Source organism: Eretmochelys imbricata, chromosome 4 (genome assembly GCF_965152235.1).
Source record: "Eretmochelys imbricata isolate rEreImb1 chromosome 4, rEreImb1.hap1, whole genome shotgun sequence".
In the NCBI taxonomy this organism is placed as follows: Eukaryota; Metazoa; Chordata; order Testudines; family Cheloniidae; genus Eretmochelys; species Eretmochelys imbricata.
The window spans coordinates 14342373-14356584 of NC_135575.1; the positions used below are offsets into that span (position 1 = coordinate 14342373).

Genomic DNA, 14212 nt, shown 5'->3' on the forward strand with positions numbered 1-14212 from the left:
ACGCCACAGGGAGGCCTCAGCTGCCGCAGTGCAGAGCCCACAGGCCGGGCGAGGGAACCCAGTCTGGCCCAACCCAAAGCTGGGTTGGTTTCTGACCCAGCCCACATCCAACACTTGTAGTTAGGGACCCTGAAGGTCGTGTTACCAGCACTGAGCCCAAAGGAGGTCATGGCATCAAAAAGTCTGGGAACCACCCGTCTGCGTAAAGTGGGGGAGCCATGCTGAAAGCTCTTCCTCGCAGCGTTGATGTGTGGGCTGGCCCATTGGCACGAATACACTCATTCACGCACCAGCTCCTGCCAGCACTTGCATATTTGATTCATAGTAAAAGCTGGTAACGGGCAGTAATCATTCAGTGTTAAAGGCTGTATGAGGGAAAAATTAGCACATGTTTAAAAAACAATTGTAGTCCATGACTATTTTGGCTGGAGGACATAATTACTATTTAATCTGACTCATGAGACTTTTCACGTATAAACCTTTACATCAGTTCGCAACCCAGCCCGGCGGCACGTGCTTCACACTGAGATGCAAAGTGGAATCTAGTGCATCATGGCAGACACTGCAGATCTTAAGCATAGGCTCGCCATTTTATTTATTTAGTCGGCTTGTACAGACCCTAGCACATGAGGTCCTTGTTTGTGACTGGGACTCCTAGGCTGTACAGGAATACAAATAATAAGTGATGGGACTTACTCTGCAGGTAGGCAGCCATCATGTGAGTGAGAGTTTGTGAGGTTGCTGGAGCTTACAGGGAAAGGATCATGGTGGTTTGATTCTCTACACTGGGTTCTCACAGCATGGAGTCTTTAAACGGCTTATTAAGGCAAAATGGAAATGGCTCACGTGACGCCTAAGACAGGATGGCAGCCTTTCCTGTCAGTTTTAGTAGCAAGAAACAGCAGAAAAAGCCACCTTGGGTGTGTGTGGGGGGGAAGATGCTGTTTACTTAGAGGCTGGTTCCATGGAACAAAGTGCTGCAATCTTAGCCATAAAATGTCACAATACATTCCAGTCAGGCGGAAGCTGTCTCCTTGATGTTCAATCCAATTTCACACTCACAAGTAGGACAGAAGGAATGAGGTACATGGAGTGTTTCCTGGTAATAGGTTGCAGCTAAGATAATTAGGGCTGCAAGTTTATGTGAAGAAAACTAGGAATTTGTTTTATGCTCATGTGGTAAAGGCCACCAAGGCAATGCCTAGGCAGTAACATCAAACAGCTCTCCCAAGGGACATAGAATATCAGGATTGGAAGGGACCTCAGGAGGTCATCTAGTCCAACCCCTTGCTCAAAGCAGGGCCAATCCCCAATTTTTGCCCTGATCCCTAAATGACCCCCTCAAGGATTGAACTCACAACTCTGGGTTTAGCAGGCCAATGCTCAAACCACTGAGCTATCCCTCCCCCTACATACTTGACTGTACTTCTAGAACCAACATCCCTTACAGAATCCCAGCCCCAGCCCACTACAGAGATGTTGTTTGTAATGGAAGCAGTCAGTAACATCCAGCCATTAACTTAGAAACTTCAAGAGATAAGGCTGTATCCCGGTCCAGCCGGAGTGATGTTTCCCAGAAAGGTCTCTTATCCCCGCCCTTGGTGTCACCCCACATGCGCCTACACTTCTGTTTTTGTCATTTCTGAAATCTTGTCAATAAAGGCTAAAGGCAGACTCAGGTAGCAACATAAGGTGAAAAAGGTGGAGGACACAGACTAAAACTGGCAAGACACTTTCAATTCAGAGGCTAGTTGTGGCTTTAAGGCAACATGCAGACAGACTAATAACCTTCAAACATTCTGTTTTTCCTGTTCTACATACCATTTCAAGACTAGTGGCACGCTCTACTAGGGCTCCTCCATAAACTCATTAAAGAGCTGCAGGATAGGAAAGACTAAATAGTCTCTCGACTTTTATTATGCATAGCTTTCCTCCCATTCCATACTGTCGGGCTGATGGTCTGTACAGCTAACTAGAGTTTAGACCTTCTCCTACAGAAGAGCGGATATTAGGTCCAACTCCCCCATTCATTAACGCAAGGCTTGGAAGCTTAGTTCCTTTTACAGGAGTTACTGAACGAAGTGCTCTATTTTACCAAATCAGTGTCTTCCTTTTCCATATTTGGTTAGAGCAGCATGTGGGTGAGGCTACATACCTTTGGAGATCTGTGCCTGTATAACTAATTTACTCTAAGTTCTTTAGATCACTGGTTTGCAGCCTTGCCCATGGAAACTAGAGATTCACAACAGAAAACTGAGAACTTACCCTTCTCAAGAAGGGGGTGTGTGTTTACAGTCTCTCTCCCTGTTCGCAACCCCTAGTTGAGGGATCAAGTTTTGGGTCATCATTTTTCTTTTATCTCAACACCCCTTGATCAGCATAAACTAGACTATTTATGTAAAAAGAAAGTTTAATTACAAAATAAATAGGTTTCCTTTACGTTGTGCACATACCTTAAATATTAAATACAGTAATAAATATTTACAATAGTATAAAACTCTGTACTTACATACTTTACAGAAATAAAATCTAATTTTACAGGTTTGCTTAATAGAAAAATCTTTTCTGATGGTTAAGCCTTTGAAATAAATTATAAACATACTTGACTCCTGAAAAGAATGCAATACTTCATGCGTAAGATTTGGTTTGAATCTATTAAGGAAAGTTCTCAAATGAGATCATAAGGACACAGGTCAGCAAAAGGAGATTTTTAAGACAAAGTACTTTAGAAAATTCTGTGCATTTCGGGGGGGGGGGGTGTCACAACATCTATAAAAGTTATTGTTGATATTCAGCAAGCAGTAGTATCTGACTCTAGCTCTTCTCCAGAAGAGAGGTTCTCTATTACTGGATCTAGAAAACATTTTATATCTTTTATCATCTTTTATTACTTGAGGTTTAGTTGGAAGTACACCAGACACTTGCTAGAACGCGCATCTATAGAATGCGAATTCGCATATAATGCAGTCGCAGCCATGGATGCCAAATTTAATTACTTTAATTGCAATTCATTTTAATGCGGTCCCTGCGTTAACGCAGTACCGTGCATGGATCCCAAATCCCACGTTCTAGCGAGGGTCTGGTGTACCAAGATCTGGAAGCCCAGGGAGGAAGCTATGGACAATGAGATCACAGATAAATGACTAATAAATTATCTGGCAGAGGTTCTGTAAAAAAGACCCAAGGAATGCCTGAAAACTAAGGGTTTGATTCCACATTTTCTGGAATTTCAGAGTGCTCATGTTTTCTTTAATGCGCATCAGCACCTAGTTCTTGATCTTATGAACTTAAAATTAGAACAAAGGTTTTCATTGTCCAAGGTACTAGAAGAAAAACCTGGAGACAATCTACGAGGAGTACTGGTCTCAAAGTTGCAGTGGGGAGGTTTAGGTTTGATATTAGGAAAATCTTTCACTAGGAGGGTGGTGAAGCACTGGAATGGGTTACCTACGGAGGTGGTGGAATCTCCATCCTTAGCGGTTTTTAAAGCCCGGCTTGACAAAGCCCTGGCTGGGATGATTTAGTGGGGGACTGGTCCTGCTCTGAGCAGGGGATTAGACTAGATGACCTCCTGAGATCCCTTCCAACCCTGATATTCTATGATTCTAATTGAGACCCCAAAGCAATCACTCAGTCCAGCAAATGGGTGCATAACTTCACTCATATGAATAGTCCCATTGAAGTCAATGGAATTACTCATGCTTAAGTGTTCGCAGGATCAGGGCCCAGGTTTATTACAAAAGGGATCTTCAGTGAGATATCATGAGTAGATTTTGGGGAAGAACCAGAGTCAGGGCTTGTCCACACCACGCTTTAGTCTGAACTAGTATGTCATGCGCAAACTGGACTATGTGGACCCTGCTGGCATTGCAAGTTTCCCAGTGTGCATTACTGCTTGGAACAGGACTATAACTTTGCACTAGGTAAATCTGTAGCGTGCACCAGCAAGGTTGACACAGACCAGTTAGTCCACAGCACACTAGAATTCAGACCCCGGTGGCGCAGACAAGCCTTCAGATTCCTGGCCTGCTGCTAATAAAGCAGATACAGCACGTAGGATCACAGGGGTGGGAGAAGAAAGCTCGTCCCCACACCTGTAGTGCACCTCCAGTCACAAAGGTCTGGGGAACAAGCTTAATCAAATCTGGTCCCACTTCCTTTTGTGTAACAATGGGGCAGAGAGGGGCAACAAGCTCTCTGTTCTTCTTAAAGCCATGATCTCCCTTAAAGGGAGACTTTCTACAACATTCGCAGAAAACCGCAAGAGTCAGAAGGAATGTTATCCAGGTAGCAGCAGAAAGATAGTAGTCTTCCATCAATAACTGGATGGGGCCCAATGTCAGACGTTCCTGTAGCTCCTAACAGTGGTGCTTTTAACCCTCTAGTTGCAACATCCAACACATCCTGGCTGCCCAGTGTGGAGGCAGCAGCCCTGCCCAGCTAGCCTCTCAGCATCAAGTTGTTCTTCAGATGCCTCCTTACAGGATCCATGTTGATTGAGTGGGGCCTCCTGGCAACAGCTCCTAGTGGCTCCAACACTGGCCATCTCCTACATGCATCTTCATGAAGGAGTTACTCTGTCGCTTCGGCAAAGGTCATTTCAGCTTCATGTTCTGCAAGAGACAAAGACTAAATCATACCATGTGAAGGGCAATGCAAGTTATGACCTGATTTGAAAGTCAAGCCACAGCAGACTGAACACAGGCTTTGCTGTCAGAGTCTATGTTGAAAGATTTGGGGTTTCTTACTGCTTTTTCAAGGAGATAAGTATTCAGGCCTTAATAGAAAGGCAGTAAGTATCAACTGGTCCAGGCATAAATCTAAAGCTATGGGGCCAGATCCCCAGCTGGTGTAAATCTGCATATATCCACCAACTACAGTTTATAACAGTTCAAGGTGTGGCCCCATGGCTTGTACTCGAAATTATTCTTTCCAGTTATTTTTTAGCCAACTGCATCAGCCCCTTATAGTCAATGAGCTAGATATGCCTGGGGTCCTTGGTCTGAGATCAGACCTAGTCCTTTAGCCAAAAGAGGGGGAAGTGATCGCTTACTGCATTAAGAAAAGCAATCTGGATTTTGCATAAGTAGGTGAGATAAAGCTAGATTTTAAAAGGATTTTAGGGAGGACTGGAAGACCAAGCAGAACTGGATGGCTCAAAGAACTGCCAGGATACCAAGTCACATGGAGATCACTAGTTCACATTTAGATACAGCTAGGACATGACAAGGTTTTAGCCAACACAGGACATGCAAGAGAATTTGTTTTACAGCACTCAGTTAGGACATGTGCTGCCTTCTCCTCTTACCCCTCCCCTGCAAATACATGCTGGTGGTGTCAGTTCTCTAACAGGACAGATGCCCACATCATAGCAGGCTGGCAGCCCTGTAGGCACTCAAGTGGACAATGTCTGTATTGAACAACTAGGCACATTTCCTTTCCTCATGTTTAAATATGGCTCCTGTAGTCCAAGGCGGGGACAAGCCATTAGGAAGCTTGTGCTGTTCTTATATGGAGGAAATTTGGTCTCCAGGGCCAAGTCTGAATGAACTTTCATGGAGCTAAGTGTGGACATCACTTAGATACTACGCAGCCTCCCTCGGTAACAGAATGAATAGAAAAGACCATGACAGGGAAAGGAGTGCTTGGCACCCTCCCCTCAGGCGGCCCACACTCGGTTTCTTTTTCTGCCATGACTCAAGCAGTCTGTGGCCTCAGAGGGAGCACACGCTTCAAACTGCCAGAGAGCCCATGGGGAGGGAGGCTCTGTACTACTCCTATACTGCCAATGGCTCCCTTTGTGAGGCTTTCCCTCAGCTCCAGCCCCTCCTGTGAGCCAGGGGAAAGCAGACACAGAAGGGAGCGTGGATGCTATTAAAGCCGCAGGAATTTCTGCACAGGTCTATGTTTGTCAAGGTTTGACGGAGACAAGAGGCTACCAGGTCATTCACCTGTGATCAGGCATTTCAAGGTCTTCCCATCCCTTGCCTCTGCCTAAGACAAGAAACAGGTTCTCCAAGTACCCACAAGGCTATTACCCACACCAGGAGTTTAGGATCCTGTTTCCTAACAGCTGTGCACACAGCAAGAGTCTAAAACTCCCGGTTATGCAGAATTATGAAGCGTGCAAGTGTTTTGTGGATGGTACAAGCTTAGAATATCATCAAACTAAGGCAATGTCATTCCGTACCTGCGCTCTCCTTTACACGCCGACGTGGCCATTTCCAGTCTCTTGTCTGAGCTTTTTTCTTTCCTCCTTTTCTTCACATTGAGGATACGTTTTCCTGAGCCTGTGGAGTCAAAGCATTAGGGTTTAGAGCTCATTCTGAGTGAGTATGTTTGCCCCCCATCCCTAAAGCATATCCTCCAATAGTCAGACTGTAACTTTAAGGAACCAGCTTGTGGAAAGCAGGAGAACTGCTTTTGTTTGCCAAGCATTCTCCAGCTCTGAACATACACTGCTGTAATCCATGCACAGCTCCAGGGCTGGGTCCAGCAAAAGGAAATTCCAAGTTCTAGAATACTGGACATTTCCATGGGACTTTTCATCCATGTGCTTTACAGGAAAGGGTTAAATATCACAATCCTCATTTTGATCGGTTTTCCCATTGATTTCCCATGGGAACAGGCCAAGGCTGAGCGCTTTTGATAAATTCTACCCTAAGTAACTTGTCCAAGATTATACAATGGTTCCGGAATAGAAGCCAAGAATTCACCACCACCCGCAACTGCGCCTGCTTTAACTACTGTCTTTTATTACGGTTCTTAAGACTTTGAGGGCTTCTTGCCCAAAGCATAGGTCAGCAGGAGAATGTAAAAAAAAAACCCCACATTCTATTTCAGAAAGATAAGCAGCTTCCATATCTCACAGAAAATTAAGTCTCATTTAACTACTCCATGTGGTTGTTATAAGGGTGTTAGTACTTCATCTTCAGAGCACTTGGACCCCACATAGCATGCTCAATGAACTTTCAGCTCCAGCGGCTCTTTCCAAGGGTGGCTTCAGATCTGGACGATTTTAGACAGTTTTTTGCAAACTTGAGACTTATGCCTAAAGATACATTTGTGGAAGGTCCTAGTTTGATCAGATAAAATTAAAAACTGGTCTTATCCCACACTAATAAATAATCCGTATTTTAATCAACCCCCCCCCCCATGCTTTTCAAATGTGAACCAGTTACTCTTCACAATGCCACGGAGTATGAAAGAAGTATCCCATCTGTAATGTGGTGAATACTTAAGGCCATTTGTGTCTGCAACAGCATTTCTTAAATGAGACTTAAGTATGAAGCAATAAACAGACAAAAGTGCACACCTTGGTTTCCTGAATTGCAGGAATAGGTACAGCATGTACCTGATTCAGTTATGATAGTGTAGTCTGTCTAGTCTAATTTTAGATCCTGGCTTTGGGGTTTGCTTTGCATTATCCCAGGCTGCAGTACAGTACGATTTATTGCGTAGCCAGCTTAAGTTCCACAGTGGCATTCCACGCTAGTTCACTACACATCATATACCAGCCTGCCCTAACGGACATGAAAGTTTTTAAAAAGGGGGACATAAGCACAAACTAGAGTGTCATCAGCTAACACACAGTGCTCATAACTGGCTAATTTTGCCAAGGATAGGAAGAACAGCTTTCAAATGGTTTATTGTGGATAGAGCTCCAGATTTTGGCTACATTCAGTGCCCTCTGCCTTTATCTGGGAATGGTGTTTCTGTACATTTTAGGGGAATAGAGGAAGGGACAGATATCCGATTGACACATGCCCAGATGAGGAATGCTTCACTGAAGCCTGGGCTCTAGTTCACCAGTGTAACAATGGAATTACTTCATTTGTGGTCACCCAGTTGCATGAGTAACATCACAGAGATAAGAATCAAGGCAATATACTAGAGCACAAGTTCACTGTGCTTTCTGGGCACCTCGCCTTGAAGACATGATCTTGTGAACCTGGCACGGCAGAAGTCAACAGTTCCCATTTACTTCCCCGACCCTGCATGTGCCTATCCAAGATAAACGTCATTTAGATCACCATCTGAACCAAGATGGAGATGGTAAAATCAGTGAGATTTGGGGTTGGCAGTTGCTCCATCTCCCTCATGTTCAGTTTTCCAAGAGGCAGCTACTTATGCAACTTCGTTTTTTGTTTGTAAACTGACGTAGTTTGCTCTTGAGAAGAATGACTTTTGTTCCCTCCCGTTATGTGTCCAATATATTGACGTTTGGTCGAGTGTAGAGGTAGAGTTTTGCCTGAGTTTCTTGCCAATCAACCTCTTGTCCATAGAGATTACACTAAGCATATATATTACACAGTTTTTCTGTCTGGGATTAGTGATCTAGATGGCCTACTCCTATGAAGTTAAGAGTACATTTAGAGGTCTATACAGTCATACTCCACCTCCACTTCCCACCTTCCCCACGGACATCAATGGGAGCTCCATGTTCCCGTTAGAGGACATTATCTACTTGTAACGGAGACTGTTCAACTAAACAAGTTAGCATTAGCATTTTTCACTACTAGTCTCCACTTGCGTGTCCTCCAATGCCACTTCTGCTCCCAGCTACGGCAAAGCTGTACAACAGAACACGAGTGACCGAGCCAGACTCCCTGTGCTCCATGCACAGCCAACCACCTTTGGGGTCACCTTACAAACTCATCTCCATTGATCGATCCGTTTATTTTTTTTTAAATCCGCGCTGGACTGTAAACCCCTCAAGGTAGGGACCAGTCTTATTTTATGCACGTGAAGGGCCAAGCGCCCTTAACCCGCTCTGCGGCAGTGTAACCCCAGAGTATTTTTCTGTAATGGCACCATACTGTGCAAGCTACTATTTAATTAGGCTAGACAGATGGACTTGGAAGGACTATACTTACTGCGCTATAATAATGACGACAATCGCAATGAAGCTGATGCTGGAGAGCAGAACAGCTACCACCACCAATATTGTTGTTGAATTGTTGTCGATGTCATTTCTCTTCTGAGTCTTCATGAACTGTTCACCACAGCGTTCACCAAAGTAATCCTGACGACACCTGAAAATAACCCACAGGAATATCAGCGTTAGTTCCAGCAGCACCGAGTGGCCTGTCTGAAGCCAAGCACACAGGCACCTTCAGGTGACTTTTCAGTCAATTGACACAGGGGTCCAGGTGCTAGTGTTAAAGAATTTGCAGGAAATGCAGTCATCATTCTAGCCCAAGGTTTGCTGGTATTGAAACAAGTTGAGATCAGTTTGGGTGTGATGTTTCAGGAAGGCACGCCTTTCCATTCCTTCTGCTTTCAATTTTATGGCCAACTGATGAGTTCAGTGGCTCGTTATGCAGCTTATGAATTCCACCATCATCTAATTTACATGGCGGAAAGTTTCTCTTGCGTGACAATCCAAGAGGTTGAACCAAGTTGATTTCCCTCTGACTAAGCCATTATTCGCAATGAGTATCTTGCCCTAGATTCAGATACACACTTTTATAATCTAGACAACATCTGAGTTGTAACTTACTTGCATGTTACTTCTTTGAGGTCTTCTAGGTATTTGCATTCACCATGAATACAAAAATTTTTGTATTCTGCTTCACATGGTGTCCCTTTCTTCTTCTTTTTATTTTTCTTCCCTTTGTTTCTCTTTTTTATTTTGTCAGGATTCTTTTCCCGATCTGTTTTTGTTTGCTTGGGTTTAATCACCGGTTCAACTGGGAAAGAGATAAAGTCACGTTCAGTCCAGAATTTGTAACAGCTAATCCCGTTCAACATGGAATTATACCTTAGGCCTTAACCCTACAGCAAAAGGGTGAGGAAGTGAGTCTTGGGGGGAGAAAAAACAATGCAAGCATTCGTATGCAAATGAATATTTATAACTAAGCATTCTGTGGCCAAGATTCTTTCACTTAGCCTCAAACATGACCCCTATAGAAGGATGAAGGGAAAACTTAAGCATTGTTTCACGTGGTTTTTAATTTAGATAAAACACTGATTAAGGTATCCTCGCTGTATTAGTTTACAGGGGCACATTTAAGCCAAGATGAAAAATTGGCCCAAATGGACTATTCACAATAATTGCAAGACAAACAGGATTTGATCCACTGTGAGTGAAGTTTCGCAACCACTGACTTAGGTCTCCCCCCCACCCCACCGCATCAGTGAGCGGAGGTAGCGCTTGTCAACCAGGTGCCAGCATGCACCTGTAAAGGCAGAATTTGACCTCACAACTTAGTGAGGATATCCCCAATGGCTATGTGGGATACATAGATAGAAAATAAATGTGTGCAATATGCTAGATTGTGTGTAACTACGCCTACTTCAGAGCTCTTCACATCTTACACTGGAAAGGAAATTCACACCAGAGTTGAAGTCACTTCAGTCTACTACTTCTACTGTTATTGTCATCCCAGATTAGATACATTTGAGGAAACTAATGATGCTGCAAATGATTTTTTAACTTCAGCTGCTAGCCTAGGCAATTATACGGCCTCTCTTTACATTCCAAAAGAAAGATGGTAGCATCCTTAAATACAAAGCACAAGCTACTTCTCTTTAGCTATAATATACAGTCCTAGCAGCCTCTAGAATGCAGATAATATACACAGGAATGCACAGCAAGGAAAATCCATTTATAGTGTTAGTCCTTTTCATGAAATATATTGTTAACTACAGTTATTGATCGATCTTGCTTGCTTTGCAGATGGGCGCAAGCAGTACACCACATACTCTAGAATAAATATTTTACTCTCTCTCTCTCTCACAGAATGATGCAACTTTCAATCTATGGCTTATCAAATTGGTTTGTGAGTCATTCGCTTCATGACCTTACCCTTCTCATAAAGGCTAGTTCAATTCCCTGGTTATCATAAAACCAGAGTCTACTTAGCTGCGGAAAAGCCTCCAAATATACACCTGAGCATTTTAAGTTCTTATTAACTAAATTTGTCATGTATTTTGGTTACTCAAAAGAAGCCACCATCCTCAGCTAGCAGACATTTTTGACTGTGAAGTGATATTAGTTATACCAGCAGGCAAACCAAAAAGTACCGGCCCGGTTGTCTGGTTTCTTTTCCCCTAGAAGAATAAAGCCATCCATAGTCACTATGGTCAGGCCAAGGGCATCAGCTGTTCAGTTAACTTTGGCAGATCAAGACAATCGATCTACTTTGACAGCAGGTCCTTCTTTCATCCCTTACCTTACAGGACTCAACCTGTAAGTTTGGGTTTAAAGGAAAAGGCTGTTGTCCAATTGTCCTGGTGGTTTTATTAATACAAACCAACAATAGTTTGCAAGTTGTATATCCTTAGAAAGCTGCTGAGGCATCTTCGGGTACGGTGTGGGAAGCAATCAGATGCGGAATTTAAGTTTGTGGGGCTTTAAGCAGCCCAGTGCAAAAAGTCCATAGCCCATCAACAAAACAGCAGCCTCTGGTTAACAGCCCAGTTTCAAGTGCATCTATTATCTAGCCCATGAACCAATACATTTGAGGCCCAACTTATGTTGACAGATTCATTTTCTCACGGAAGCCTAGACCATTCGGCACAACAGATCAGAGATGGGCCCAGACCAAACCCACCTTGCACAAGAAGCAAGTTCTACTTAGAACATTGTAGCTCAGGCTTGCGTCTAAGAGCCAGATCCTTTGAACTACCACTGGAATCATGGGCATCTTTCCACTGACTAATTGCAACCAGATCATGCCCCATAGCACACTGGAGCGTGCAGACTATTGGATGTTAAATACAAGGACAACCTTATAGACTGCAGAACTGACCTCAAGTCCTGTAAGTAGCTCTCTGACTTTTTCCATTGCCATTCCCTATTAAGCCTCCCTAACATACAAGGGCATGGGCCAAACAGGAAACAGGAGAAGACCCTGTACTATTAGTCACCATTTTAGATACACTAGTGCTTTCCTGGATCGCAGGCATACAAAACAGTTATGGGCAACTTGGAGGCTTCATCTAAACAGAAAGATACACTGTTTGCTAATGTGAATTTTAAGTTAAAAGCTTTGGTGCGGACAAGCTGTATTTAGGGTTCACCTCAACCAGCTAACATGTTACAATACAAGCTTGCCCCACCTACACTAATATTTTAAGAACATGTTGGACAAGACAAGTAGCTACCATTTAAAAACCCACCTTTTATCCTAGTCTAGACATACTCCAATCATTGCACAATAAACTGGTGCTTGCTAGTCACCCTGTAGCTACTTCCCAGCAGAGAATTTGCATTGATTTTATTGCAAGTCAAAAAATTCTAAGACAGATTTTTGCAAGTACTCCACATTGACTAGCACCTCGTGACAGCAGGAAGTACAAGGCACATATGAAAGTCCAGCCACTTCATAGGTCTGACTTCAAAGTAACTACACCAGCAGAGAATAGCAGCTAGAAAGTTTTAGGTTTTTGGGGAATGCTAAATTGCTTCAACATCCTGCACACCACTGGTTGCCAATATATTTGGCAAACCAAGCAGCGTAATATTAGGATGCACGAATCAATGGAAGGCAAGTTCAAGGCTCATCAAAATAGTCATCTTTAGAACAATAAGATTATTCTTGTATGTAACAGTTAGTAGCCAAGTAGTGAGCAAGCTCACCCAAAGAGATTTCTCCATCTTTTAAGTGACCTGTGTCCATGTGATACATTATCCTGGTCAAACACGATTTGGGGTCCTTGGGGACAACACGCAGAAGCGTCACTTCAACTCACCTCTAATTGAATCATCTACAATGTACATAGGCACTGCTGGGTCCTGGTCCTCCTCCTCCTCATCTTCCTCAGCATCTTCGTAGTCAATTCCTGAAGGCCTGGTGCTCCCATCCACACTGTGGTCCCATACCATAGGCATGTTTTCCTCCTGCTCGGTCGCATTTAGTCCTAATCCAGCAGCAGGTTGGCACCCTACAGAACAGAATGAAGACGCGTTGAAGTGAATCAGGATCCCAGGCCTACCCCTCAAATCAAAGCTGGCAAAAGGGTTTACCTCGGAGCACACATTAAGCGGCTACTGGACACATGCCATCACCCACAAGTGAGTCACTAAAGAAGCAGCGCTGAGCTTTTCAAATGCAAGCTCACTTATGCCAGTCCAAGGATTTAAAAACCAAAGACTGGGTTTTAAGGTTTTCTTCTTAGCTAGGACAGACCTAAAACCCAGGGGGACTGCAGGGGGCCAGTCTACCCCGCAAGACAGAGCGGGGGTTGACCGCAGTCAGTTTCTAGAGGGATTTCAGCAGTTTCCAAATTGCTAAAGGGTGAATAGCCTCCCTCCATCTGGCCACCAGGGGAAAGCGGACCCCCCTGGACAGCGCAACACAGGCCCATGGTAAGTACTATGAGAGGAGCAAAACCGACTCAGTTGGCCGGGCCGACGGAAACAGGGGCTTCTAATCCGGATTACAGCACCGGGGGCTCTTTTTCAGCCGGGTCCCGCACGGAAAGCCACGGGTTAGGAGACCTGACCGCTGCTCAGCCCGAGCGCCCTGCCTGCCCTGCAGCGGGAAGCCCCGCGCCTCCCTCCCCGGGGGACCGGCGGAACGCCCCGCGACCGGACCGCGGCGGCTCCGGCCTCAGCGCCCCCCGCAACTCACCGCAGAGCCCGGCCAGCGCGCAGAGCAGCAGCAGGGCTCGCATCGGAGACGGCGGCGTCCTGGCCTCCCGGCCGGCTTCACTACGGGGCGGGGTCCCTGTGCGCGCTGAGCTCCGGGCCCCAGCTGCCTGCGCTCCATGGGGAGCCGCCCGCGGCCGCCGCGCTATATAGCCCTGGCCGCGGCCGGCGGGGCTGGGGCGGGAGCGTCGGCCTACGTCAGCCGAGGGGAGCGCGGCTGGAGGCGGGGCGGGCCGGGCGCCACCCTTGGGTGCGCAGGGCGGCCGCCGGGAGGAATGCGTGGCCCGGAGCGAAAAGGGGGGACCCGGCAGCGGGGCCGTGGGTGGGGAGGGGGGAGAGTCCGGGCGGGCCGTGAAAGTCGGGCAGGGCTTCCCCTTACACGCGCGCTGCCCGCCTGCAGCGCCTTGCACCCACCCCGGCCCACGTGCGGGCTCAGGGCACGTGTTTGTCCCCCCAGAGAGGCTCCCCGGGGAGCCAGCTGATCGCGGAGTCCGCCCGGCTGACTGACCCTGGCGCTGGCCTACGTTGGCCTCCTTCCAGTTACATCTGGTCCAAAGAAGGCAAATGTCGAAATCTAAGGCAAATGCCCCCCCCTTCCCGCCCCGTTTTTCTCAA

The 14212-nt window shown here is 45.7% G+C and overlaps 1 protein-coding gene across 1 annotated transcript; it reads right to left on the minus strand.

The window, feature by feature from the left end:
• Window positions 1-6190: 6190 nt before the first annotated feature.
• On the minus strand, window positions 6191-13623 carry AREG (amphiregulin). Its single transcript, XM_077814336.1, has 5 exons — window positions 13581-13623; window positions 12700-12891; window positions 9503-9692; window positions 8877-9035; window positions 6191-6290 (listed from the first exon to the last, which is right to left on the minus strand). The coding sequence occupies exons 1-5, from the start codon at window positions 13621-13623 to the stop codon at window positions 6203-6205; spliced, it is 672 nt and encodes a 223-aa protein (XP_077670462.1). The 3' UTR covers window positions 6191-6202.
• Between the last annotated feature and the right edge of the window lie 589 nt (window positions 13624-14212).

What these genes read in the sequence shown, in the direction of transcription:
- AREG (XM_077814336.1), bottom strand. Translation starts at nt 13,623, where the DNA reads ATGCGAGCCCTGCTGCTGCTCTGCGCGCTGGCCGGGCTCTGCG. An exon ending in CGCGCTGGCCGGGCTCTGCG is followed by an intron (nt 12,892 to 13,580) that starts GTGAGTTGCGGG and finishes TCTGTTCTGTAG; the next exon opens with GGTGCCAACCTGCTGCTGGA. An exon ending in CTCAAAGAAGTAACATGCAA is followed by an intron (nt 9,036 to 9,502) that starts GTAAGTTACAAC and finishes GGTTATTTTCAG; the next exon opens with GTGTCGTCAGGATTACTTTG.